The 27,489-nt window shown below is 29.3% G+C and overlaps 10 protein-coding genes across 10 annotated transcripts; 7 read left to right on the forward strand and 3 right to left on the reverse strand.

Annotated features, from left to right (window-relative positions):
* Positions 1–3,371: 3,371 nt before the first annotated feature.
* Positions 3,372–4,796, forward strand: GO595_010318 (serine/threonine-protein phosphatase 2A regulatory subunit B'' subunit beta; the record flags this gene model as incomplete). The annotated part of the gene is made up of 1 exon (XM_067912984.1): positions 3,372–4,796. The coding sequence occupies one exon, from the start codon at positions 3,372–3,374 to the stop codon at positions 4,794–4,796; it is 1,425 nt and encodes a 474-aa protein (XP_067769056.1).
* Positions 4,797–5,511: 715 nt separating this feature from the next.
* On the reverse strand, positions 5,512–6,582 carry GO595_010319 (Pkinase-domain-containing protein; the record flags this gene model as incomplete). Its single annotated transcript, XM_067912985.1, has 1 exon — positions 5,512–6,582. The coding sequence occupies one exon, from the start codon at positions 6,580–6,582 to the stop codon at positions 5,512–5,514; it is 1,071 nt and encodes a 356-aa protein (XP_067769057.1).
* A 982-nt stretch (positions 6,583–7,564) lies between these two features.
* On the forward strand, positions 7,565–8,200 carry GO595_010320 (uncharacterized protein; the record flags this gene model as incomplete). Its single annotated transcript, XM_067912986.1, has 1 exon — positions 7,565–8,200. The coding sequence occupies one exon, from the start codon at positions 7,565–7,567 to the stop codon at positions 8,198–8,200; it is 636 nt and encodes a 211-aa protein (XP_067769058.1).
* Positions 8,201–8,835: 635 nt separating this feature from the next.
* On the forward strand, positions 8,836–10,284 carry GO595_010321 (uncharacterized protein; the record flags this gene model as incomplete). Its single annotated transcript, XM_067912987.1, has 1 exon — positions 8,836–10,284. The coding sequence occupies one exon, from the start codon at positions 8,836–8,838 to the stop codon at positions 10,282–10,284; it is 1,449 nt and encodes a 482-aa protein (XP_067769059.1).
* A 3,209-nt stretch (positions 10,285–13,493) lies between these two features.
* Positions 13,494–14,057, reverse strand: GO595_010322 (RAP1B, member of RAS oncogene family; the record flags this gene model as incomplete). Its single annotated transcript, XM_067912988.1, has 1 exon — positions 13,494–14,057. One exon carries the CDS (start codon positions 14,055–14,057, stop codon positions 13,494–13,496), a length of 564 nt encoding a protein of 187 aa, XP_067769060.1.
* A 598-nt stretch (positions 14,058–14,655) lies between these two features.
* GO595_010323 (TBC domain containing protein) lies at positions 14,656–15,615 on the reverse strand (the record flags this gene model as incomplete). The annotated part of the gene is made up of 1 exon (XM_067912989.1): positions 14,656–15,615. The coding sequence occupies one exon, from the start codon at positions 15,613–15,615 to the stop codon at positions 14,656–14,658; it is 960 nt and encodes a 319-aa protein (XP_067769061.1).
* A 7,714-nt stretch (positions 15,616–23,329) lies between these two features.
* GO595_010324 (uncharacterized protein) lies at positions 23,330–23,761 on the forward strand (the record flags this gene model as incomplete). Its single annotated transcript, XM_067912990.1, has 1 exon — positions 23,330–23,761. One exon carries the CDS (start codon positions 23,330–23,332, stop codon positions 23,759–23,761), a length of 432 nt encoding a protein of 143 aa, XP_067769062.1.
* A 234-nt stretch (positions 23,762–23,995) lies between these two features.
* On the forward strand, positions 23,996–24,991 carry GO595_010325 (putative trichohyalin; the record flags this gene model as incomplete). Its single annotated transcript, XM_067912992.1, has 1 exon — positions 23,996–24,991. One exon carries the CDS (start codon positions 23,996–23,998, stop codon positions 24,989–24,991), a length of 996 nt encoding a protein of 331 aa, XP_067769063.1.
* Positions 24,992–25,416: 425 nt separating this feature from the next.
* Positions 25,417–26,064, forward strand: GO595_010326 (small GTP-binding protein; the record flags this gene model as incomplete). The annotated part of the gene is made up of 1 exon (XM_067912993.1): positions 25,417–26,064. The coding sequence occupies one exon, from the start codon at positions 25,417–25,419 to the stop codon at positions 26,062–26,064; it is 648 nt and encodes a 215-aa protein (XP_067769064.1).
* A 333-nt stretch (positions 26,065–26,397) lies between these two features.
* Positions 26,398–26,940, forward strand: GO595_010327 (RhoGAP domain containing protein; the record flags this gene model as incomplete). The annotated part of the gene is made up of 1 exon (XM_067912994.1): positions 26,398–26,940. One exon carries the CDS (start codon positions 26,398–26,400, stop codon positions 26,938–26,940), a length of 543 nt encoding a protein of 180 aa, XP_067769065.1.
* Positions 26,941–27,489: the final 549 nt, after the last annotated feature.

Here is a 27,489-nt window from a genome sequence, read left to right on the forward strand (position 1 = left end):
ACCATAAATTCAGAACGTTAATCACATCAAAATCTACTAATTTTTTTGGTTTTTATTTAAAAAAATTTAATTACAAACAGATTATATGACAAATCAGTTCGTGAACACTTTGGCAAATTTATGACGAAACTTTGCAGGACATGGAAAAGATAAAATTGTTTTGTTCTCTTCTTTTAAAGGAGTCTGCTCTTTATGAGAATTAAACTCTGATTGAATATTTGGTAGAATTGGAACAGGCAAATCTTTTCTATATTCACGGTAGCACCAAAACTTTAACTCTTCAGGGCTGTTCCGGTATACTGGTATTTTTTGGTAGAACTGATTTAATACATTTTCTGACCAAGGTTGAATGAAATATTTTAAATGTTGGAAAGAAGAATTGATAAATGAGCGAGATTCACCAATTACGTAACTTAGTGTTTGCATTTTGTAAGCAATTCCTTTTGGTAAAAAAACGATTCCACAAAATATTGAACGAATTGCTTCATTTTTTAAATGAACAAAATCTTTAATGGTTTGTAGCTTGTTTGAAAAACTAATTATAATTTCTTTTGGGTTAGCATTATCATAAGATTTATTTTTTGCTGAGATCAATCCCTTTAACTTTAAAAATTCTTCCAGTTCATCTGGCGCTATACCCCATAATGTTGGGGTTTGAAATGGAGGAACCATCACCTGACTACGATATTGAAACATTGATTATGAAGTGACTTCTTGACCGAAATAAAATCTCCTCTGAATTTTATCCGTTTATTTTTCTCAAAAAGAAAATTTACGGTTGATTTTTCAGTTTTTGAATACATCACATCACCATGATTTTGCGAAAACTTTCGCCCAATTAAAAACTTCAAATGTTTTTTAATCCTTTTGAGTGAGCCAAAACAATGAGAGGAACATGAGACTTTATGTCTAATATCATGAACCAGTCATTTTTTCTTATGTGTGTTGTGGTAGGTATTAAATTATTTGAGTTGGAACTTGTAAAATTTGTAAATTTTTGTGGACATTGTTCGCTTTAAAATTTGCCATATAGGTGTGATCAAAAGATAAAATTTGAAGCAGTTATTCCTTCTGGACAATTTTGTCATAAAACATCACAAAAAGTTGATTTTCAATACAACAAAATCAGTTTTGATTAAAAATAAGTATCGTCTTCACTTTTTGAACATGATCTACGATAAAAATCAAATCACATTTATTTTATTTTTGGAATTTATCAATGAGATGTTAGAAGAAACCAAACTTTAGAACTTTGCTACAAACACTAACAAATAGATTATAAAAATTGAATAAAAATATAATTTTATTGCAATTTAAAACCGGGAGAGAATGATAAAATAAATATATATTGAGCATATAATAAGTATTTCAAGTAATAAACAGAATATGTTGCAATTATCATGTAATCTTTGATATGAGTTGATACATATAATGAATAAAAGATGAAGTATAATAAAAACACTGTATTCAAATATTTATAATGACGCCTGAAAAGCATTGTTATAAGCAACACAATGAATAAACCCAGGAATAAAACTTTTGAAAAAAGAAAAGATGAATTTTTGTAGGAATCGTCATTGGTGAGTTCAACTTCTTTTACCTTTAAAATTTGATCTAAGTCAAGTTTCTCTCCATTTGCTGTAATTGAAAATTTGTAACCAATACTTTTATGATCAAATAAATCTGAATAAAAAATCATATCTCGAAGTTCCCGAACAGTAATTTCTTCCGAAACTCCTGTCAATACATATTTGGTATCATTTTGTGTTTTAATTACAAGCTCATCTGCTTCAGCCATTTACTGACAAATTATAAAATCTTTCAAAAAAAAATGACAGAATGAATCTCCGAATTCCAGATGAAAGAAAAAATAATCCTTTTAAGATATCAACGCAAGTGAGTCATCAAAACAAAGATGCGAAATTACTTTATGAGTTAGACAAGCTTTTAAAAAATCAATTTTCAAATATTTTTGAAATTCGAAATTCTTTATTAAATTTGGTTAGTTCCATTAGCTATTTCCCTGAAATATATCTACGTAGTTCGTTTGTGATCAAAAATATTTATTCTTTAATTAATCCAAATGTTGATGAATCTGACTTATTTCTTTTTTTAAGTGCTTTAAAAATAATTATAGAAAAATCTGCTATTGCCAAAATCCAATTAATTTATCTCAATCCATTACAGCTTTTTATTAATTTAATTAATTTCCAATCTGTTCGCGTCCAATTAATTAACTATGAAATCATAAAATGCGTGTGTCAATCAGAGGAAGGCTCTAGACTAATATTTACATCTCCACTTTTCGATCAAATTGGTGAAATGATCATTAATCTCATAAAATTTATAGAGCAATCAACAGAACCTCCAAACCATGAGATTAATGTCCTTTGTTTATTATTTTCTATTCTTAAATCTATTGTATATTTTCAAAAAACAGAACAATATGTCGATCAAATTCTTTCTTTTGTATCTCACATTTTCTCTTCAAAAGTCCGTCAGTTTTTATTATTTGACAGTATTGAAATTCTTTATTTTTTGACTACACACGAAAGAAAAGAATTCAGAACAACAATCGAACAAAAAGTTTACCAATCGCCTGCGTTCAATTATACCGTTGCACTTTTTGGCTCAAAAGAAAATAAACCGTTTTTTGCTACAATCCTCAATATTATCTCTGAAATTGTTACTTCTTATGATGATAATATTGTACTAAATTGTTTAGATAATCTTAATATTGAGAATTATATAGGTTTGTTTATTGAGAATAAAGATGATAATGAAATTTGCATTGCTATTTTGCTATTACTTTCAAATATAGTAATAACATCCAGCGACTTGGTACAACCATTTCTGTGTGATGCGTTCTTTAATGCATTAAAATTTGTATTGGAAAATTGTAATATAGAAGCTCGAAAAAACGCACAATTACTCTTATGGAATATGTTGTACATAGGGATTAGAGAGCAAAAAGAAGCGATTTTGAGTCAAACTTTCATATTGGATGAATTTGCTGATAGTTTTCAAAACGATGATGAAGATTTTTTGGAAAAATCACTTAAAGCTTCATTCAGAGTGTTAGAGACAATACGAAAATATGGGTTAAATGATGTATTCCCATATTGTAAATTCATTGAAATGATTGTTCCTGTAATTCATGAGTTTAAGAATTATCCTATCAAGAAAGTTGCCGAAGAAGCATTCATTTGTATGAGAATCTTTGAAACACAATAAAATGTTCATAAAAAGATTTTTTACATTATTCTTAAAGAAAATCATGAAAACCGTTTTTTTATACTCTGTTTCATACAAATATTGTTAATAAATAAACGTTTGTTTCAATTTTTCAATGAAATTCGGCTAGGTCAGAAATGGAAGTCGACTACGGAATCCAATTCGATGAATGCTTTGCTGGTTGGCTAACTGATCCATTCAACCAACCAATCTTCGATGCAATTAGAAAGGCAGCTGATGATCTTGATAAAGGAATCGAAGTTAATTTCGATTTTTCTGTTTTCGAACAAACAGCTAAGAATGCGAATCTTCAAAAGCGTAGAGTTCCTGCTCTTCGTCAATCTTCCCCAAGTCGTGGACTTCTTGAGCCAAATACCAAAAAAGAATCCACAGCTTCAACAGAATTTCTTGCTTCATTGGTCGGAGAGAAAATTGCTACTTTCTATGGTCCTAAGGAATCTAATGAAGAAAAGACAGCTGCAGAATCCCTTAAATCGCCAAATGAAAAAGAACTTGGACTCTTTTTACAAAGACATTGCAGACTTCCAAAGTGCTTTGCTCCTTTACTCCTTAAAACTCATGACTTTTCAGGAGACAAATTCCAAAAGTTCTGGAAAGATAATCTTTATGGCAGAGATCCTAATGAACGATTTTTCCGACTTGTCCGCAAGAAGAATCGAAACTATGTTGTTCCCAATGATCTTGCACCATTTGTTCGTACGATTGTTGAAACCCATAAATCATTAGAATTTCTATTGGACGAAGAATTATTCCTTGAGAAGTTCATTGACTTTATTGTCACCCGCTGCTTCTATATTATGGATACTGAGCTTCGAGGAACTGTCAGTCTCCAACAATTCCGAAAGATGGACATTGCAGGTGTCTTTTATAATGCCGAAAGGATGCAAGATGTCAACGACTCCCATCATATCTTCAATTACCAACACTTCTATGTTGCCTTTTGCAAATTCTGGGATCTTGATGCCGATAGTGATTCATACATCTCGAAAAGTGACTTGATGAAGTTCAACGACTCCTCCATCTCACCCATCATCATTGAGCGCTTTGTTGACGCCAAATTCTTCCCACTTACAGCAAATCCTAAGAAAGGATATGTTGACTTCACATCCTTTGTTTACTTCCTTATGAGCACTGAAGACAAGAGCAACCTCACCTCTATCAACTTTTGGTACAAGATTTGTGATCTTGATGATGATGGATTATTATCTATCAAAGAGGTCGAACAGCTTTATTCGGTCCAATATGAGCGAATGCGTATCACTGGTAATGAAACGATCCCATTTTCTGACATTTTGCGTCAACTAATTGATGTCGTAAATGCAGGTGTCAAAGAAAACACATCATACGTGGCCGTCCATGACTTGGAGAAGTCGAAGATGGCGGACGTGTTCTTTAACACACTATTTGACCTACAAAAATTCCTTGTCAGAGAATACCAATTCCCTGTCATCAACTCTAATGACGAAGTAACAAAGAATTTGACTCCTTGGGAATTGTACGTATTAATAGAATACGACCAGCTCGTGAACGATGATGAGTAAAGCATCAAATTGAATCTTTTGTACTTGTTCCGTTTGATTTAATTTCGGTTTTATCGACGTGTCCACACTTTAAATATATCAAATTGTAAATAGTTTTGTGGCTGTGTAGAAAGTGATTATCAATTGATTCATGTTGTCTTTAGGCGGCAGAAGAACATAATTTCTATAAATGTGAACTCAGCGTGCAGCGTCAAGTCCCTGCGTCAGACGGAAAAAGACATTGCTCAACACATCGTTCATGGAGCGAATCGCTCATATCTGCGGCACTTAAGTCGTACACATTAACCAACATAAAAAGTCTAAAATTCAGATTATTTTATTCAGTATAAAAACAGCAAAACATTTCCCATTTATCGTTTATTGACATCTAATTGTAATTTTTCTATAAACTTTAACCCATTCAAATATAATTCTTTTAAAACAAAAAAGTAAAAATGCTAAAAACAGCAAAACATTTCCCATTCATCGTTTATTGACATCTAATTGTAATTTTTCTATAAACTTTAACCCATTCAAATATAATTCTTTTAAAACAAAAAAGTAAAAATGCTAAAAACAGCAAAACATTTCCCATTCATCGTTTATTGACATCTAATTGTAATTTTTCTATAAACTTTAACCCATTCAAATTTAATTCTTTTAAAACATAAAAAGTTTAAAACATTTTTAAGTTAATTATCCGATATTATTTCATGGCATTGTAACACATATACACTTATGCAAAAATTGTTTTCGGCACTATCTTCGCTGGCCTCAGCATTGAGATATCATTCTCTGATATCGAAGACCGTATTGTGCCGGATGCCCTCTCTTGGTGCGACTCGTGTAAGCTTAGCTCGGGCAGCTGTGCCTCGTTGGCAAACATCTCAATAAAGGGATGCCCCAGTGCACGTTTAGCTTTGATACGTTTTGATGGGTTAAACGAAATAAGTTTCATAATTAAATCAATAGCAGCATCACACTCTGCCTGCGTGGACCCAGGTATTGTGCCGGGATTGATCGTGGATGTAAGAAATGGATGCATAGTATTGGGCGCAGAATATTTAGAAATCTGGAGAATTTTGGAATGTGGCAGCTTTAAATCTTCTGCTGTTGGGAAACCAATACGTTGACGAATACATAGAAGAGCTGAACTGATGTCACTACTAGAAACCAATGGCTTGTGCGTGATCATCTCATATAATGTGACCCCGGCACTCCAGAGATCATTGGCTTGTGACATTGGTAAACAGTTCAAAAGAGCTTCAGGTGGCATATATATAACAGTACCACCTTTGTTAGGTTGATTTGGTTCGTCTTCGCGTTGAGATATACCAAAATCAATAATTTTAACTTGATTTTGGGGTGTAACCAATATGTTACCAGGTTTGATATCAAGGTGAATGACGTGGCTTTCGTGGATGTCTCTTAATCCCATTAAGATCTGTGAAAATAAATATGAAATATGTGCCATTGATAAAAAGCCTGGTGCTGTACTTCGTATAATTCCTTGTAAATCAAATTCTAAATAAGGGTAAACAAAGTAAAGCTTTTTCCCTAATTTTGTGTAAAAAACATCATTTAAATGAGCTACGTAATCAGAATTAATGCTGTTTGCGATATCTATTTCTCTTTGACATTCTTCTGTGTTATTGCGTTGAGATGAATATTTATAATAATTTTTAATTGCTACAATAGATTTTGTAGGGATGTGAATAGCTTTGTACACATGACAACATGCGCCAACTCCAACCTGTGACAACAAAATGTATTCCTTTTCAAGATTTATCTGTCTTGAGGAATTCATTCTGCTAATTGCTTGATGCGCTATTCAATCTATCAAATGGTCAATCAAATTCCACCGTTTATTGTTTACGACCATTTGACGGAGAACGTTAACGAAAGCTTTGCCTCCCAAGAAAAGGTGATGAAATCATGCGTAATATGATGCATGTTCTCATAACTATCGTTCTGACTTCAGATTAAATACAATTGTATTTAACAGTTGATTTTCATCAAGGAATTCGTTATTTTAGTTTCAGCAATTATTGTATTTAATTTTATCTAAAATTTTAAATTTTTTCTGTGGACAAAAATAAAAAATATGTTCGCTGCTATTTTAAAATTACATATTAAATTTATGATCGGTAGGGGCCCTTACTAGTTAATACTTCAAAATTTCAAATGGGAAATAATCAAACACAAATCATGAGAAAACAAATGAATTATTAGAAACATTGTACCAAATAGAATCCCATATCTTTCAAATGAATGAAAATAATATCTCAGAAACAGTTGAAACAACAAAAAAATTTATCAACCAACAAAATCAGTTTTCATTCCAACTTATTGGTCAAATAATTTATTCATATTTTAAAACACAAAAACAAATATAGAAATAATTTTTGAATTTTTTTAACAGTTTCAAAACGCAGAAGGAAATGAAGATACACAAAATAATATCATTAATATTTTTGCAAATTTTCTTATCATTAAACCAAAAGATCTAGAGAAACTTTCTTCATTCAAACTAAAAATTGCTTGATTTATTGATAGAAGTGTTTCCCAGTCGCAATGTTCCTTCGGTCTCATGTGGAAAATGGACAGTTTGAATGCCTAAAAAACGATCAGATTTTGTGTTAAAAAGTGACAATTTTTAGCTTAATTAATCTCGACAAGGGTAAAAAAGGCTAAAATGCGGCGGTTTATTATAATTATTTGAAAAAAAAATTGCTTATAACCGTCTTTTATATAAAAATGCCACCTCATTCTGTAATCTAAATAACTCTATGCTCCCACATCACAAGACAACAATATGCGATGGCAAAGGAGAAAACAGGAAATTCAAGCATGTTCTCAAAGAATTCAAAGATGCAATGATGGAAGCACAAGGAAAGCCAATTATTTTTGTAACAATTTTTGGTTCATACCAAATTGGTAAGTCCAGTACATTAAAATTACTTACCGGCGATAAGAGTATTGCTGTTGGTAATGGGAGGGATGAAGAAACTACTGGCGCTTTTATTTATGGGCCTCTTCCTTATAATGATTTTAGGAAAAAGTTTGGAATGGAAATAATTCCAAACAACGAAACTCAAATATTTTTTATTGATACAGAAGGGTCTGATGGTTTTAATGCTGGCGATGGTCAAATTCAGGCCGGTCACTATCTTATGAGCCAACTTATTTATCCATATGCTGCATTATCCAGTGTTATTATATCTATGTTAGAAACAAACTTTTCAAATGGCGTAGCAGATACAATTAAAGAAATTCTCAAAACAATTGATCTTATAATTCGCGGAACGTTAAAAAGTGATTTAAGCAAAAATTTAATTGCACTTGTAAGAAATGTCCCTAAATATCAACCAAGTAAAGGCAAATTTGATAAATATCAGAAAAAAATCAAAAAAAAGTATCTATAGAAAGATACAAAATACGATTCAATATAATGATTTTATTCCACTTTATCCAATTGATATAAATGCGGATATAATGGCACAAGGGTTTGAATTTAATCTTGGGTTCAAAATCTTTGCGCAAAGACTTATAAATCATATTGAAGAAGCTACGAAAAGAATTCACATTTGATTGGGAAAGCGCATGTGAAATGTTTGAAAATTTAATTAATTTACCTGAACAACAAGACATCATTCAGGTTATTATTCAAATTTTTCAAGATACGCAAAATAAAAATTATGAGAACAAATATAAACCAATTGTTGAAGAAATCATTAAAAAGAAAATTCAAGAACTTGATAATAAAATTAATGAAATCGAATCATCAATTAAAGAAGGAACAATTATTGAATTACCAATTATAGATTCCGTAAAAATTATTAAAGAATTAACAGAAGAATTCGATAGTAAAATCGAAGAAGGGAAAGTTAAAGATTCAAATGTATATAAAGAATTAAAACGAAAAATTTCTGATGAAATATCAACAAAATGTAAAGTATTTAATGAACTTAGAGATCAAATGAAACAATTACAACATAAACATTTACAAGATGAAATTAATTCGTATATCGAAACAAAGAAAAAACAATCAGAACAAACTATGACTAATAGTAAATCATCAGATTTAGGTGAACTTTTAAGGTCATGTTCATTAGATTCTGATGATTGTATTAATGAATTAAATCGAATTGGATCCGAAGAAAAAATTGATTTTTCAATCATTATGGAAATACAAGAAAACATTAATACTGAAATACATCAAATAAATGATGAAATTAAACAAGAAGCGAAAAAAGTTGTTGAGAATAATAAGAAAGAATTAATTATAGAACTTAAGAAACAAGCCGATGTTATTATAGAAGAAGAAATTGAACAACAAAAAGCTGATATCCAAAACAGTGATATTTCGAAATATACACAAATATCAATTAGTTTATTAAGTAGTATTAAGCGCAAAATCTTAACAACACTTAAGAATGAATCCAAAGAAAAAATACCGAAAGAAATACGCAATAAAATTGACAATTATATATATAATAAGTTAATAGGTAAAATGGATGAATTAAACACAGTAATTAAACAAGAAAAAGAAACGCGAATTAAGAAAACTACAAAAGATTTAGAAGACAAAATGTTATCTTTTATATCCGAAAGAATGGCAATAGCACAAGAGAAAATTAATAACATATTATCGACTGATGAATCCGCAATATTAAATGAAAGTCGTATTCGTAACTTAGAAAATGAATGTCAACTTGAACTCGATCGAATATGTCTTCAATCTAATATCAATCAAACTGCACGACAACAAGTTGAAGATTTCATACTTTCACAAGCTAAAAGTATATTAATCGAAATGGGACAAAACGCGCATAAAATAGCTGGAGAAAACACAGAGAAAGTAATCGAAAGCTTGAAACAAATTGCGGAATCTATAATGAAGAATGAAGTCACAGCACAAGAATATAATATCAAACGAAGTGACTTCGAAAAGTTAAATCGAATCTCACGAAATTTAAATGATATGATAACTAATAATTGCATTAATGAATTTAAATCACGTTATTCAGGTAGTGTTAATGAAAGTATTAATAAGAAACTTGAAGATTATATCACAAGTCAAATTCAAACACATATGAAAAGTTTAAATCAACTTTCTGAAGAAGAAAGGAACAAAAGATTAATTCAACTCAAAAGCGACTTCAAGGAAAAGATTCGAATGGAATTAGAAAGAGAAAAAATGTCAATAAGAACTGAAATGCAAAATAGGTCAGGAAGTCCTTCGGATGTATTACCATGTAATGTTGTAAGTAGACTTAATCGGAAATGTGATTACGTTATATCAGATGCAAATGAAAGCATTAGAAGTGAGTTAAAGGCATACAGCGCTTCATTGTTAAGTGAATGCGTGGAAGAATTAAAAAATGAGGCAAAAGTAATCTCAAAGAAGAGCCAAAAATTTAAGAAGGGCGTAGGAAAGTTCTTCAAGACATTAGGAAAAGTTGCATCATATACTTTACCAAACATAGGTAAGATCATTTTGAAATAAGTAAAAACGAAATCAAATTGAACTTTTGTTGAAAAATTATCTGACCAAATAAGCACAGAAATACGCAAAATAGAAATGTCAAATAAGCAAAAGACAAAGAGAATAATAGAAATATAACAAAAAAAAAAATGATATTCATAATTTTTTTCAGAAAGAAAAATATAAACTAGAAATTGTGCTTCGTTTTCTATAGCATTAAATGAATTATTGATACTATATATTAAACTCAATCTGATAAACATGACTTCTCAATACATCAAAAATATTGGATCTGACCACCAAGTATATATAATATATGTACATAATTGATGATTTAATTTAATATAAATAGTATGTTATATTATAGTGAAGATGAAATAAATTTATTTCAAAATCCGAGAAGGTGGCAAAAATAGACTTTTGTGTTGTTTACTTTTTGCTATTGTTCTATATCGTTGTAACGATAGGTAGACGAACATAAAAATATTCGTACATTTCTTTATTAATCCAATTTCTCTAAAATCTTTTCGAAATTTCAACTGTTTCAAGGAATAAAGAACTTTATAATTATTTAATTACTGAAAATATTATTAAAATCAATAAGAAAAAAATTTGTTGCTATTATTTTCTATTTATTTTGATAATTAATAATTTCAAAATAACATTTGGAATTTATTCAAAATATGTAAAACAACGCTCATGGATTCTTCTGAAGGAAATAAAAGAGATATAACTAAAATACTTCTTGAACTAAGAGAGGTTGATGTTAATGATAAAGGTATTTATTTATTTTATTTGATATTTATCTTAATAATTTGAAATTTTAAAATAATATTTGGAAATTATTTTAATTATTTTGGACACTTATGTATGCATCTATCAATGGTTGTATAGAAAATGTTAAATTACTTCTTGAACAAGAAAAAATAGATGTTAATGCTAAAGATATTTATTTGTTTTATTTGATATTTATTTTAATTGTTTAGCATTTTGAAATAATATTTGGAAATTTTTAAATTATTTGAAACAGCACATATGAAAGCATCTCAAAATGGCCACTTCGAAATAGTTAAATTATTTACTAAACAAAAAGGAATTAATATTAATGAAAAAGGTATTTATTTACCTTGTTTAAAATTTAATATAATTATTTTATTTTTCAAAATAATATTTTGAAATTATTTAAATAATTTAGAACAGCACTTAATATTGCTTCTCAAAAAGGTTATACAGAAATAGCTAAATTACTTCGAGGTCATATTTTAATAAAAATTTCTATTTATATATTTAATGTTACTTCATTGGTGTTATCGTGCAAACTCATCCAAAACAATTTGTAACATATGAATTGCATGTTTCATATAAAAAATCGAAAGTAATTTACATATAATAAATTAGCATTCACATTATTTAACAAACTAAAGAAAAAAGTTTAAATTTTATTTAATAATTTGTTGAAAAAAGATCTTTTTTTGCAACCTATAATAATTAACCTAAAACAAATTTAAAATAAATTTGTTAAACACCTTTTTGATTAGACCAAGCTGACAATTCCGTGACATAAGTTGATGTTTTTTATTTTTTATGATGAAACACTCTCAAAAATTGATTTTATTTTTGTACACATAATGTCACAAAAACCCCCTTCAAAGACGTTGAGGAATGCTATGTGTTTGTCTTTGTGAGACTATTTGAATCATACACTTTTTGTAAACCTTGCAAAGAAGACACTTTTTTGGTGATGTGATATGGGCTCAAACGGAGAATATTGAGCTGGCACTTTTTCAGATGGGAGTAAAAAAGAAAGAGCTTAAATACCCAGAGGTAGGTTATCATATATTTACAACAATGCTTGCATTGGGTGCAATAATTTTATCGAAATTTGCAGAAGGTAAGCTTCCGATGTTGCTATGTGATGCATTTCTAATCTTGCTTTTTTTTAGAAGATTGAATAGCATCACAAAGCAAGTTGAAACTGTTAGTAAAGGGGAAATAGAGTATCCTTCACTTGTAAGCATTCTCGATTCTTTAATGATACCAGAAATTAGTTGTTCAATATGGGGCCTTTGGCTTTTATTTTCTTATGCAGTTTTTCAAAAGCAAAAAATGGACTTTTCTGAAGCAATTATTATTACCATTCTTATTTCACAAATAATGTTTATGATAATGATAATTGTTCAACAGATTTTTCTCTCATTTTTCTTTACTACTTGTGTTGGTCATGGGTTCTTTTTGTTTTCATTACTTCCTCGGATTATTGCTGGCATAAGATCATTTTTAACATCTTTCATTTGGTTTCAAGCCATATCAAATTTCACCATCTGTACGAAGGAGATACAAATTTCTTATTTACTTACCAAAACTATAATCTCTTTAGTATGGGTTTATGATTTTATACGCTTACTCCATTCGAAGGATTTTCCACCAGAGTTTGGTACTAAACACGAAAGTGAAGGATTTCAGTGTCCTGTTTGCTTAGAAACTGTTTTCTTCTACGTGACACTTCCATGTTCTCATCACTTTTGTTTATCTTGCTTTTGCAAATGGGGATCAATACAAAATACGTGCCCTGTTTGCAGAAAGAAATTTTTGTCATGGATACACCAAGCAAAATTCAAGAAACTTTTTCCAATATCTTTGGTGATTATGTAATTGTTAGTAAATATGTTTGTTAATTTAATCTTTCTTTAAATGATAAAGTAAAAAGAGCTTTTTGCATTTTCTAAAATGATTCGAATTATGATAATTTGATGAAACTAATTTTGTTCAACAAAAAAACGATTTTTTGCCGGGGAAATGAGTAAACAATTCAAAAGAAATCTTGATTTTGGTCATATCACAGCGCGCCTGACAAAAAATGACACACAGCGGTTATTTTTCGTTTTTGGAACGCATTAATTCGAATTAACAAAGTTTGTTTGATGATGAAATCTTGAAACTAAAGATAACATCAAGTTCAAAGCAAGTTGAATCTTGTTATCAATCGAAGATGATTTTTACAAAAAATTTCTATTTAGTTCAATATGAAAGACTGTAGAGATGAATTTTTGATCGTAATCTAACCGCTGTTCAAAGTTAAATTATTTTACTTTTTGGTGTAAAAAAACAACATCCTGATTTGAATATAAAAAAACGACACACGACTCAAAAAGTTACCATTACACGAACGATAGATTGGAAGTTTGCACAGAAATTTCTAAAAAGTAAAATGAAATCATTGCGTGCAAAATTTATTGTATTTGGCAGCTACACCCAGGTTCTGCATCCTTTTTAGTTGTTTTCTTTTCTTTGTTCTTAGAAAGTAAAAGTTTGAGAATTCCTTCATATAGTTCCTGAATATTTATATTTTCTTTTGCAGATGTTTCATAAATTTGGCAGCCGATTTCTTTTGCAAGATTTTCACCATCAGCAACAGGAACCGAATCTGGACCACGTAAGTCACATTTGTTTGCAGCAATGATGCAAGGGATAGAATCAGTACCTTTAGCAAGTAAAGCCTCACCGTGGATTTCTTTTAATGAACTAACAGAAACCGGATCCAAAATTGAATATACTAATATAAAACCTTCAACCGAGCTCATATTACGGAAACGCATTGACTGGAAGTCATCTTGACCAGCAGTATCTATAATTTCAATTGACAATGTTTCACCTTCAAAATCTATGGTTTTAATGAATTCATCTTCAATTGTTGGAATATAACCATCAGTGAACTCTCCTTTTACGAACTGAAGTGTGATAGATGTCTTCCCAACGCCGCCTCCGCCAAACATGCCGATTTTGATGGTTTTCATTGTAGGATATAAAAGCTTTTTTCAAATATTCTGTTGAATAGGAAGTTTTTGTCAAAAAGTTAAGTTTCCATTGATATTCGTTACGGTTTTATTCCAACCGTTGTGGTTATCATACTTTTATTCCATACAAATTTGAGATAAAACTCCCAAGAAACTATTGGGCGTAAACCTATGAAACTCAATCTTGTTCGGCTGAATTATTTATTCAATGACACCGAAAGTTTTTTACAAAACATCAGCACGGAACTCAAAAACACCATGCCCACTTTGATTCCACTATCACATTAATATTATCTTCTTATGTGGCAGATTATTTCTAGAATTTTTTTAAATTTGTTTTGGAAATTATTGTAAGTAATCTCTTTGTTAACGAAATTTTTATGTATATATATTGAACGAATCTCCAAAAAAGTTTTTTCTTATGAAATAGTTTTGAACATCAAAAATAAACCAAAAGATTTATGTCTTTTTTTTGGCAAAAATTTTTCTTTCAAAGGCGCTATTAAAACTTTAAAAGAGTAACGTAAATTATTTTAAACTGTTTGTAAAAACAATAAAAATAACAAAAGTCTTTATACATTTAAAAACAATTTACTTTCTAAAATTTTTTGGGTGAAAAAAATGCTTTTTCATAAACAAAGGATTGAGCAAGAATGATTTCAATAATGTCGTTTGTCCAATAATCAGGTGGTATATTTTTAAGTTTGTCAAGTAAATCACATTGCTTCAACTTCATTAGTTCTGGTGATATGTATGTCATCATTGAAGCACAAATATATACCTGTGTCATTGCAATTTTTGAGGGTTCACTCACATACAAATCCCAAATACGAAGTAACACAGAAATTGAAAATTCACGTACAAGCATACAGTTCATCCATCGAATAGCAAAGGAAGTGTATTGAACGTTCTCTTGCTCTAGATAATTATATAATTCTGGATCAACTTTCCCAATAACACGATGTAACTGATCAATCATCTTATACATCCCAGGCTGATCTTTCGTATAAAAGTCTTGAACTCCATCTAAAAACTTGTTGAAGCACCAAAAAGAATCTGCTTCAACTTCATTTAATTCTGTTGCCGATAGGCTATCGACGTCGGTTTTCAACACAATATCTTCTATCGTCATCGTTTTGAAGTGTTGTGATAAGAAAACAATAAAAAATGGAAATAAAACATCATTCATTCCTTGAACATAACCTGATGCTGGATGCCTTACTGCATACGTGAATAAAACATGTTGAAATATTGTGCTAACTTTTTCATTTCGTAATAAAGGTGATTGCATACGTGGTAAATCACGTAATATTTGTGATAATATGTCTCGCTGTGATGAGGTCCATAAAATTTGTTGTTGAGGATCAAAAAATCTATTTAAACAATCAAAATAGTCTTTACGCTTATGCTGTAATGTTGAAAATGATTGATCTGATATTATAGGTTCATAATCTAAAAAAATCCGCCACGCGCGGGGGCGATATTGTCGTGGAATTCCTGACCAAGCAATTTTTCTCATAATTTCAACATCTACAATTTGTGATGAAAGCGCCACCATGATTTGTTTATGTTGCTTAATATGTTCACTATTAACAAGTGATTCATCTGATAATTCATTGGGAGTGAATTGATTGTTGTCTTGATTACTTGTTAAATTCGTCTTTTTTTGAATGATGTACGATAGGAACCATTCAATTGACTAAAAAGAAAAAAATAACATATTTTATTTCTGCCTTCTAAATTCATTTAAACACCAAAATTAACAAAATTGAATAGCTACATGACTTTGTCCAGTCATGACCGACATGATAATTGGATGAAGTATAAATCCTTTTGTTGGGAATGCCTGACATGTGATTTGATAAACTTTTAATATGCTAACAGACTAAGTAAATTTTGACTTCAAGTTGGATTAAATAATGATTGTGTGATAAAACGATTAAATGTCTATCATTTTGTGGTCAGGTAATATGTTCGCTATTTTCAAAATTTCATGAGATTTTTTTAGAAATTTTAGTATCAGTGCAACCCCAAAAGGAAACTAAAGAAATACAACTATGATTTATTGAATAAAAAAAAATTTAATAACAAATTCTTTTATAAAATCAATTTTCACAAAAGCTTAGACTATTTAAATAATTAAAAATTTCTGACGTATTTTGCATATAAATGTTTATTATGTATGTCACATAAATTTTATTACTGAGAAAAAGAATTTTTTCGAAAAATGTGTACGTTTATTTTTGAACTTCAATGGAAGGAAGTGATTGGAAAGTTCGTCAATCCAAATATGAAAAAATTCTTGAGCAGATGAAAGATCCAGAACCAGATTTATTAAGAAACCTTCACTCCGACCTTCCAAAGTTTTTAAGTGATGATAATCCAAATTGCCTTAAAACAGTTCTTTCAGTGTGTACTGTATATTTCGAAAAAGCATCAAATATTGATTATTTTCAAATTGCAAATGTTCTCGCTGAAAAAGCATTCTCAACAAATAAACAAGCAAATTCAGATGTTGCAGCGACACTTATGATTCAATGTCTCAACTCATGCCATGATCAAGTCTTAGAGAAAATATATGAAAAACTTTCATCTAAATCACCAAAAATTGTGAAAGCAATGATTTCCATTCTTAAAACACATTTAGAACAAAATGGAGCAAACGATGCTGAGAGCATAATTGAGAACTTGAAGCCACTCACAACAAACAGAGATCAAAGCATTCGAAAGGATGCCACAAATGTGATAACAATTGCAAAAACAAAAGCCAACATATCAACTCCACCGCCAGCTACCACAAAACCTCGGCCGAAAAAGTCACCTGTAGCTCGGTCAAAACCAACAACAACAATATCATCAAAACCTCCAGTTTCACAAACCTCGCCTAGAGAGTCACCAAAACCACGAGCTCGTACTGTTAATCTTCAAAATGCCTCTTCTGTATGGGATGAATGGGTTCCTCCTGATATATTAAGTAATTTAATGCATCATAAATGGAACTGTGTTTTTGAAGGCCTTGAACTGCTTAAGAAATATTATAATGAAGACGCAAACAAAAATCCCACAGTTTGTGCGTATGGATTATCAAAAGTATTTCTTGGTCGAACATTTACACCAAAAGTAATGAACAGTATAACATCTGATATTATGTTTTATCTTAAAGAGTCAGGTGGTAATTTAACAGAAGACACCATCTCCGCCACTTTACATTATGTTTCGGACAAAATTAACGATAAGAAACTGGAGTCACTTTTATTTGAAATTTCAGACTACATCAGTGAAGTGACGTCAATATCAAATGTATTGAATACTTTTTACAACCAATTAACGGTCAAAAGCACATCTGTGCTCACCAACACATTACATTATATTAAACATTGTTATGAGCGATGTAAAAACGATAAAAGCAAAATTGATTCTGAAGAAGCAATTGAACAGATAAACCCGTTAACAACACATGCAGATCCAACAGTACGAAGAGCTGCATCAGATTGTATTTCATTTTTACAATCTACATTTGGTGTTGAAGTACCAAAAAACACAACAAAAAACGAACCTAAAAAGGCCACTAATAACATACAGAACAAAACAATTAAAAAACGACAATCAATTTCAACAGTTCCCAAACAAAATCAAAATCATGAAAATTATAATGAACAAAACAATTTAGTATCAAAACTTCCACCAAAAGTTAATCGTAGGGAAACAATTCAACCCAAGAACACAATGCAAATTGCCAAGACATTCAATGATAATAACAATATATTAATACCTAATTCATTAATCACAACATTATTAAATGATGGATCAATTCTTGAATGTCGAAAGTCATTAAATGAAATCACGAAAATATTATTAAATCAATTAGAAGCGAATAATCAAACAATGTTATCATATACAAACTTTGAACAATTATTTAAAGCAATACAACATTTATTTCATGAAAACAATTCGACAATATTAAATACATTAATACAAGTTTTAGATTATTCATTTCAACTTATTAAAGTTAATGACATATCATTAATACCTTCGAATTTCTTAAGTGAAATGTTTTTATTATTTAATTATTCCAATACAAACATTAAAACAATTTTAACTAAAATATTAACAAATATTGGTACATTATATCCGAATTTTATAGAAAGAATATATTTACCAATATTTAATCAAATTGAAGATGATAATAAAAAATCGACTTTTTTAATACTTAAGTCATTAAATATTAAAGTCACGTTACAATACATTGATATAATTCTTTATATATTAAATGATGAAACAAATGAATTTGATGAAATTTCGGAATATTTTATAAATAAATTCTTCGAAATCCCAAATTCTATTAACATAATAAAAGAAATAATTGAAACATATCCAATATCCAAAAGAGAATTTATATTAACGAAACTTTCATTAATTACAAACACAAAGAATGTATCAATAATCCAAAAATATCCAACGAAAGAAGATCAACATAACATTGATCAACAAATTGATCCATTACTTATAGTTAAAATCATAAACACTAAAACATCAATTCTCGAAATCACAAAAATCATTGAACATTATGGACAACAATTTTTTATAATTCCAATTATACAAACTCCAAATGAAACAGATTTTGATGAAATCTTTAATGCGTTAATATATACTATTAAAGAAGAGTTTAATAATGTGAATTATATCTTAAATATTATCTTTTTATATTGGGCACGTATTACAATATGTATTAAGAACATTGAAATATTTCCGAAAATATTTAATTTCATACGTGAAATATTACAAATATTAAAATATAATAAACGAAAGTTAACACAAACAGAACTCCAAATTATATTTCCAATAATCATTGAATGTTATGGCCGTAACTTTAAAGAATGTAATGATTTACCAATACAAATATTAAATTTAAGTATCATTGACATATTAAATATTGTAATATTAAATATATTTGAAAACATTGAATCAATTGATTCTATTAAAGGTATTATAATATTTTTAACAACAAATTATAATAACTTAAAAATAGATAAATTAAAAGATAAAATTTTTGGTATATTAAATAAATATCAAAATATTAATGAACTTAAAGAATTAATACAAAATCTTAAAAACAAATTCAACAACACTTTGTCAAAATGTTCAATACATCCACTTTTGAAGTTAAGCATTCAAAATCCGGAGATAATGATATATCAATGGATATCATCAATACCGAATGAAAACATTGAGTTAAGTATTCATTCATTAAAATCAATTTCATGTCAATTACAAAGTAATCCGAAAATCATTGAGAAACATAACAAAGCGTTGTTAAACAATTTGATATTTACTATTCATAGTTCATTTAAAACGAATCAAATTCGACATTCGAAATATTTATCATTTTGTTTGTTGACTTTATTTAATGAGACTTCATTATATAAAACAATTAATGAGATAGAAGTACAACAAATTATATATGAAATGATAACATATTTAAGTAATGGAATTAATGAACAAATTCTAAATCAAATGTTAAATGCAATTGTCGTGAAACTAATCGATATAACAACACTTTTAGCATTTAAATGTTTCATTAATAGTTTTAATGAATATAATAACACAAATTATAATGGAAAATGGTTAAAGTTAATGTTGAAGTGTTTCGAGGCGTGTTGGATACAGTTATGTGATAATGGAAATAGAAACGAAATCGCTGATGCGGTCGATGTCTGTGACGAATTCGCTCAATCAGTAACAATGCAAAGTCTGAGGAACGTAGAAATAGGAAAACAAATCATTGGCGGAATTAGAAGTTATCTGACGCACGTGAAGGAGAAGTTTAAGGAAATAAAAGTGGACAAATGTCTGATGAACTACGTGCAGTAATGTTATGTGAAAAATAAAATATGAAAATGTTTTGGAATTAATAAAACAAAATGTAATATGAAATGTTATAATGTAATTGTGAATTGAATGAATGAAAATGTTTTGGAATTAATGGAACGAAATGTAATATGAAATGTTATAATGTAATTGTGAATCGAATGAATGAAAATGTTTTGGAATTAATGGAACGAAATGTAATATGAAATGTTATAATGTAATTGTGAATTGAATGAATGAAAATGTTTTGGAATTAATGGAACGAAATGTAATATGAAATGTTATAATGTAATTGTGAATCGAATGAATGAAAATGTTTTGGAATTAATGGAACGAAATGTAATATGAAATGTTATAATGTAATTGTGAATTGAATGAATGAAAATGTTTTGGAATTAATGGAACGAAATGTAATATGAAATGTTATAATGTAATTGTGAATCGAATGAATGAAAATGTTTTGGAATTAATGGAACGAAATGTAATATGAAATGTTATAATGTAATTGTTAATTGAATGAATGAAAATGTTTTGGAATTAATAAAACAAAATGTGGACATGAAATGTTATAATGTAATTGTTAATTGAATGAATGAAAATGTTTTGGAATTAATAAAACAAAATGTGGACATGAAATGTTTGCAAATCTATCATGAAATAATTAATGAGTGGGAAGGAAAGAATGAATCATTTCCAAATATTTTGCTTGTATTAACAATTAATATATAAAATTAATATATTATATATTAATGAAAACATGATGAAATTTTTAAATGAAAAAAATTGAGTCATTAATAAATACAAAATATGAAATGTCATTATGAATGCAAAATCTGGATTTGAAAAAATCAAAGGAATGACCAAAAAAGAATTCTATGATTGTCACAAGATGAAATGCCAAAAACACAATAAATCTGATATAACTATGAAAAAAAATTTATTATTTTTATTAAAATTTTATTTACTTTAATCTATAATTATATTTTATAATGAATTTCTTTAAGTAGCTTTAATTTTAAGACATTTTTATTTGATATTTTTCTTCTTTCATATAAATTCCAAACAATTTATCCATTTTTCTATTTAATTAAGAATTACTTAATATAAAAACAAACTTATTTCATTACCAATATCCAATGGTATATCAGGCGATTCATCGATAATTATCTTATCCAAATCCTTCAACTTAAATTTATAAGTTGCTTGTTCTTCAATTAACCATAATGGCAATATTACTCTTCGATTATTTTGTTCTTCTTTATCAAGTGGATAAAAATCTTCATTAAGAATTTCATCACTATTAACGATAGACAAAATCGAGCCATTATTATTACATCCACAATAATCACAATTACTAAAAACTGTATAACAAATTTTGCTTTGAAATGGAAAGTCAATTCCCTTTTCACACATTTGGTGTGACCTGATCAAAGTTTTTAATGAATTTTCCCTCAAAAACATCTGAAGAACATCTTCACCAAAAAAAGAACCTGCTCCACGTGTGTTTGGTACGAAACCATTAATTGATGAATTAGGATCACTCCAAAGTAAATCGTTTATTATTTTATCGTTTTCAATGTCTTCTATTTTTGATTTTTTTGAAAGATCTGTTAATGAATGTAAATCTTCTGATATACCTCCATGAACACAAAAAATAGTTTCGTTAACAACTGCTGCAATCGAGAGATATTGAAATGTATCAATAAATTCATGATAAAGAATTCCATTATATTTTGAACAACATTCTTTAAAAAAACCATAAAATTTTGGTAGCAATGAGGTTTCATGATTCCCTCTAAGAAGAAAAATGTCATTAGGATACTTTGCTTTGAGTGAGTATAATAATATTAAAACTTCAACTCCAAATTTTCCTCGATCAATGTAATCACCTAAAAATAAATACTTGGTATATGGTGGATACCCTGATTTCTCAAATATACGAAGAACGTCATCAATGTTCCCATGAATGTCACCAACAATTTTAAGATTGGCTTTAATGTTTAATATGATTGGTTCATCTTTTAAAATTGGTTTAACAATGTAAATTAAATCTATAATTTTATCGTAACTAATTAGCTTGCTTATAGATTTACAACATCCTGTTCTCGATTGAAGAATTTGGCAAATCAAATCATTCATTTTGTTGTTCATCACATTTCTGATCGCAGAAATTTGAAACACAATTATTTGAATTTTCTGAAGCAAAGAATTATTTTCTGAATAAACATTGTTTTCTTCGTGTTTTCACAAAACCTCAGGACGAATAACCGTCACTGTTTCTTTGACATAGAATCAAGAAAACTTGTGGTGATTGGAAATTAATTTCGTCTTTGAGTCAAAAATGCAAACATGAAATTAATGGAGGGGTTCAGTGCGTATTAAGTTCATTTCGTAAAATTTTCATCATGCAAATTTTGAATTATTCACAATTATGCTATAATACACTTTCCTCATATCTGTTACAGCTGTTTGATCTTTTCACATGAAAAAAACATTATAAATATTGAATATTTTTTTGGATTGACTGTCGAAAGGTAAAACAACGATCAATAAAGTATACAACATGGCATAATGCGGACAAATAAATTAAGAAAACATTTTCAATTGATTATGATCAAAATATGCAGTTTTATAAAACGACCAGGGTTATCCTGGCCGGCCAAACAAGATCGTGTCATATAAATAAACGGTCGTTTAAAAATAAAATTATTTTTTTCATTTTCCTCTGAGTTAAATTTCATGAAATTAAAGTGAATTATCTGCGCACGATTGAGGGGAAGAATTTGCTTTTTGTCTAAATTAACTGGTTGTATAGTAATCGTATATATATTGTTAAATTACTTCTTAAACAAGAAGAAATTGATATGAATGCCAAAAATATTTATTTGTTTTGTTTGATATTTATTTTTATTATTTTGGACTTCAAAATAATGAATCAATTACACAACTGCAGACCGATTCCATAATATTCAAATTTCATGTAAAAGGACGTAAATCATCATTTGAGATTTGACTAACACATCGAGTGATTAAAAAAGATTTTTTTTTTTTTTTTTTTTGTAATTTCATTGGTAGCCGTTAACAGTAATGCGAGAAAAGCAAATTAACATGTCACAATCTGCAAAATTGAATGTATGGTCTCTATCGTACAATCAGCCATAAACTTTCAGATGATCAAAACAACAAATCTTACAGAAAACGAAGAAAAAATTTGTAAAATGGTGCGTACGCACTTCAATGCATTACGGCAAAGACAAAAGCAAAGTCAGGACTTAATGGCGCTTACAGACGATTTAAAATTTACGTTAAATTTTATTAATGATTCTTCAACAAGACCAGTTCCAATTTTAAGATCTATGGGAATAATTATTTTAAAAAAACGAAAAATCGCTCTTAATTTAAATATGTTACAATTACAATTAATGATCCCAAGAAATAGAACTATTAGCTCACTTCACCGAGAAGGATGGAAAGATGCCCAAGAAAAATATCAAAACTTGGTTGTTCCTCTTGTTGGTGAAAATACTGCAAAAGATTGGTTAATACTTGTTTATCCAGAAGATACAGAAATTGCAATGTACATATCACAGACCCCGCGACTTATAGCAACAGAAGCCAATATACGCCGCTCAGATATTAATATCCAAGAAGCTCCAAAACAACAACAAAATCAAAACAAAGAATCATTGTTTCCGCTCGTTTCCATACAATACGAAAGGGAACTATTCAACACTGAAGTTGTTGACTTTATTCCATTGGAAGAAGCAGTTAAAACGACAAAACCAAAGATGGAAATTGTAATGTGCCAAAGCTATGATTTTCGAACTGCGAAATGATTACTTGCGATTTGTGTTAGTAGAAAAATATGTGTGTGTTCAGATCAATATTGAAAAATAAAATTTATTTTTTTGGTAATTATTACTCAAAAAATATATAAAAATTGCAAATTCTTTTTTTAATCTTTTGTGTCCGTAAAATTATTTATGGTTGAAAACAAGAAAAAAGAAAATTATGTTGAGAAAAAACATGTCATATATTTTTGTGAGAAAATATTTTTGGCATTTGGTTTTATGGAAAATTTATCTGAATCTGCTCTCACACCATCAAAGGTAATTTCCATTGCCAACGAGTTAAGTGAGCTAATGAAAAAAGCTGATCTTGAAGGGCTTTATCGGGAAAAAGTGAGCTTTATTCAATTTTATTCATTTTTAAATAAACTAGATATTCCAGAAACCGAACTTCACTCGTACGAAACCATATGTCCGTATCGAGATTCTATCAACTGGGTATGGGAATTAAGCACAGAAAAATCAAAAATCACAGTCATTTTGAAAAATGTTGAGCCATCCAATGTATCTGTTACTGAAAACACAATCAGCTCACCAAAGCTTTCGGGTGAATGGTGGGCTCCAATTGAAGACATTGATATTTCGTTCAAAGACAATTCAACAATTCTCACATTTCATCCAACAGCTCATTTTCCTTTGCTCATTAGAGGAGGAAGTAACGTAGATCCACACTCGATGTTTTTCTTAGCAATGTTTTCGATCCGTCACTCACGACTCGATTTCTTTAAACAATGGGGAACAATGTCTGCTTTTGAAGGCGAACCAAATGCGCAATACTTCATGGGGAAATATTTCTTGAACGTCCAAGATTATCCAAATGCTGTTTTTTGGCTTTCACATTCTGTTTTGGATCATGGAAATGAAGATTGCACATCAGAGTTAGCAAAATTTCTTTGGACAGTTGAATCTAACTATAGAAATCCAGTCCTTGCAGAGAATCTTCTTTGCGGTCTTTGTAGAAATGGTAATCCAAATTCTTTTTTGGAACTTGGGAAAATGTATTTGCATGGATGTAAAGGATTTAAGTCACAGCCAAAGAAAGGAAAGATCCTGCTAAAGTTTGTGGTTGATGTGTACAAGAGTCAAGAAGCAAAGAAGCTCCTTGACGAATTTGACGACACGAGTCTTGTTGACTATGCCATAGCAACGGTTGCGGTTTTGGCGGTTGCCGCTTGTGGTTATTTCGGATGGAAAAAATTCATTACAAGAAGAAAGTGATTTATCATTCGAATAATTTTTTTATGTGTTTTCAATTTTAAGTAAATATTTATTTGTTTTTAAATTTGAATTAAGGTTCAATTATATTTGTTGATCATTATGATTTAATTATTGGTAACTTTTCAATTAACAATAAAAAAAAGAGAACAAAAAAGTTTACAAAACTTTAACCTCAAAATATAATAAAATTTAAGAAAAGAGCATCGATTTAATTACCAAAAGGGAAAAGAAAACGAACTTTTTTATGATAAAAATAAACGTATAGTCATTGAAATTGGAGGTTATTCTGACCATTTAAAAAGAGCTAAACAGTTGTAAAGCACGATACATTCAAAATTGAGATGTTTTTTTCTTTTTCTGAACGAAATTGTTCTTGTTGTCAAAATCTTCTGTGGATTTGGCTTGGTTTGCCTATCGTGGCGGTTATGTCGAGTTTTAGCGGTTTTTACGAAGCAAAATATATTTTTCCCATGTCAACTGTTGGAGCCCAAGAACCAGGTTCATTTAAAGTGATTTTGGTAGGATCCAGTGGCGTAGGTAAAACATCTCTCATTAGAGTTTTTTTCGGGACTGCTTTTGAAAATCAGGAATCGTCAACTGTTGCTCCAGCTTCTTTCATAACATCAATAAATTTGGCAGGTGAAAAAATTAACCTTCATATATGGGATACTGCAGGACAAGAATGTTATCAATCACTTTCTCGAACATTTTATCGAAATTCAAACGTCGCTTTGGTTTGTTATGATACACAAAGAGAAGACACTATTGAAATGTGGATATCAAGAGTTAGAGAACAAGTTCCTGATTGTAAGATATTACTTGTTACAACAAAAGTAGATATGCTTACGCAAGATCAACAAATTGACTGTGTTGCCAGAGGAAACCAACATGTTACTGAGTTTAATTGTTCAACTCATTCCATGACCTCGGCCAGCTCCGGATATGGTGTTAGAGAAATTTTCTATGAGGCTGCGAAAGTATGCAGCAGCTTAGAAAAGCCTAAAAACGAAGAACAAACAGTAAATTTGGAAAACAAAGAAAATAATAATGAAGAAAAGAAGTCTTGTTGCTAGAAATGGTTTTTGAATAAAAGTTTACAATTGTCACTTTTTATTTAAAACGTATTTTAACGGTCAACAGACTTTTGTTTTTAATTCAAAAAGTTATTCAAACTTCAGCAAAGATGTCACCATGACTACCTTTTAAAATTATTTTATATGAGAATTGATGAAATGTTAAACCTAATCTTACGATATTTCATTTCTTTACAAAAGTTTATCATTGATTAATGTTATTCCTTTTGACGGTTTTGAAATTCTAAAACTTATTTTATATATATAATAGAACCGTTATTTTAATAACCAATGGAGCAACCTGAATGCATTGAAGTACCAACTCTTTTTAAGATGCCGATTGAGCAACTCCTTCTCAACGATGATGACTTACCTGTTTTCATTCCAGTTGTATGCGAATATTTAATGAATTTTTCGCATTGTGTCGGAATTTTTAGATTATGCGGAAATCACACAATGGTACAAGATCTTGGTATAATATTCAATCTTCCTGAATGTGCTGTACCACCTTGTGCTTCAGTTCATGATGTTTCTTCATTTCTCAAGCAATGGCTTCGCGACCTTCCTGTTCCACTTATCCCTCCAAATCTCCTGAATGACATTTACAATCCGGACGATGAAGGTTCAATTGTTACACTTTTAAAGAATCTTCCTGTAACAAATCGAAAATGTCTTGCTTCAATTTTTGCAGTTATCCAGCTTGTTTTTGACCAAGCAGCAGTTAATCAAATGGGTCCAGCAAACATTGCGACATGTTTTGTAGGATCTTTTTTGCAAAACTCAAAAGGTTTAACAAAGCACTTGCCTTTCATGACGTTTTTTAACAGTGCAATGATGTATTTGAATGATGAAGGAAATGATTTTATTCTTCCATAAATTTTTCGGGTTGAATTTTTGTATTAAACGATAGAAATTTGTTGTTTTGTATAAACTGCAATAGCCAATTGATGTAACGGTTAAACCCATCCGATACGTATTCAAAAATAACACTTTTTTGGAAAACTATTGAAACTTTATAAATTAATTTATTAATCACACGAAGCATCAAACGAAATTTTGAAAATCTCAAAAAAATTAATTACATTTCGAAAATTTTACAAAGACATATCTTTGAAATTTTGCGTATATATCGTAATTCCATTAAAAAAAATCCCTCTTATGAAATTTCATATAACTTTGTTGAAATATGCTAGAACCAATGTAGGTCATATTTATGAAAAAATAAATTGATAAAATTAATTTTTGATGGAAATATAAAGTGATCAATAAAGAGAAGGAAAAATTAAAAATTGAATATTTTCATCTAAAACTTACCTTAAACATGCACACTTAAAACATGGATTTATGTAATGTATCATTTTATTTCAAGTCTTGAAAAGGCATGGAGAAAAATTAGTTTATTTTTATGATATTAACGTACAATTT

This window comes from Histomonas meleagridis (assembly GCF_020186115.1).
Source record: "Histomonas meleagridis strain 2922-C6/04-10x chromosome Unknown scaffold_61, whole genome shotgun sequence".
Classification (NCBI taxonomy): domain Eukaryota; phylum Parabasalia; order Tritrichomonadida; family Dientamoebidae; genus Histomonas; species Histomonas meleagridis.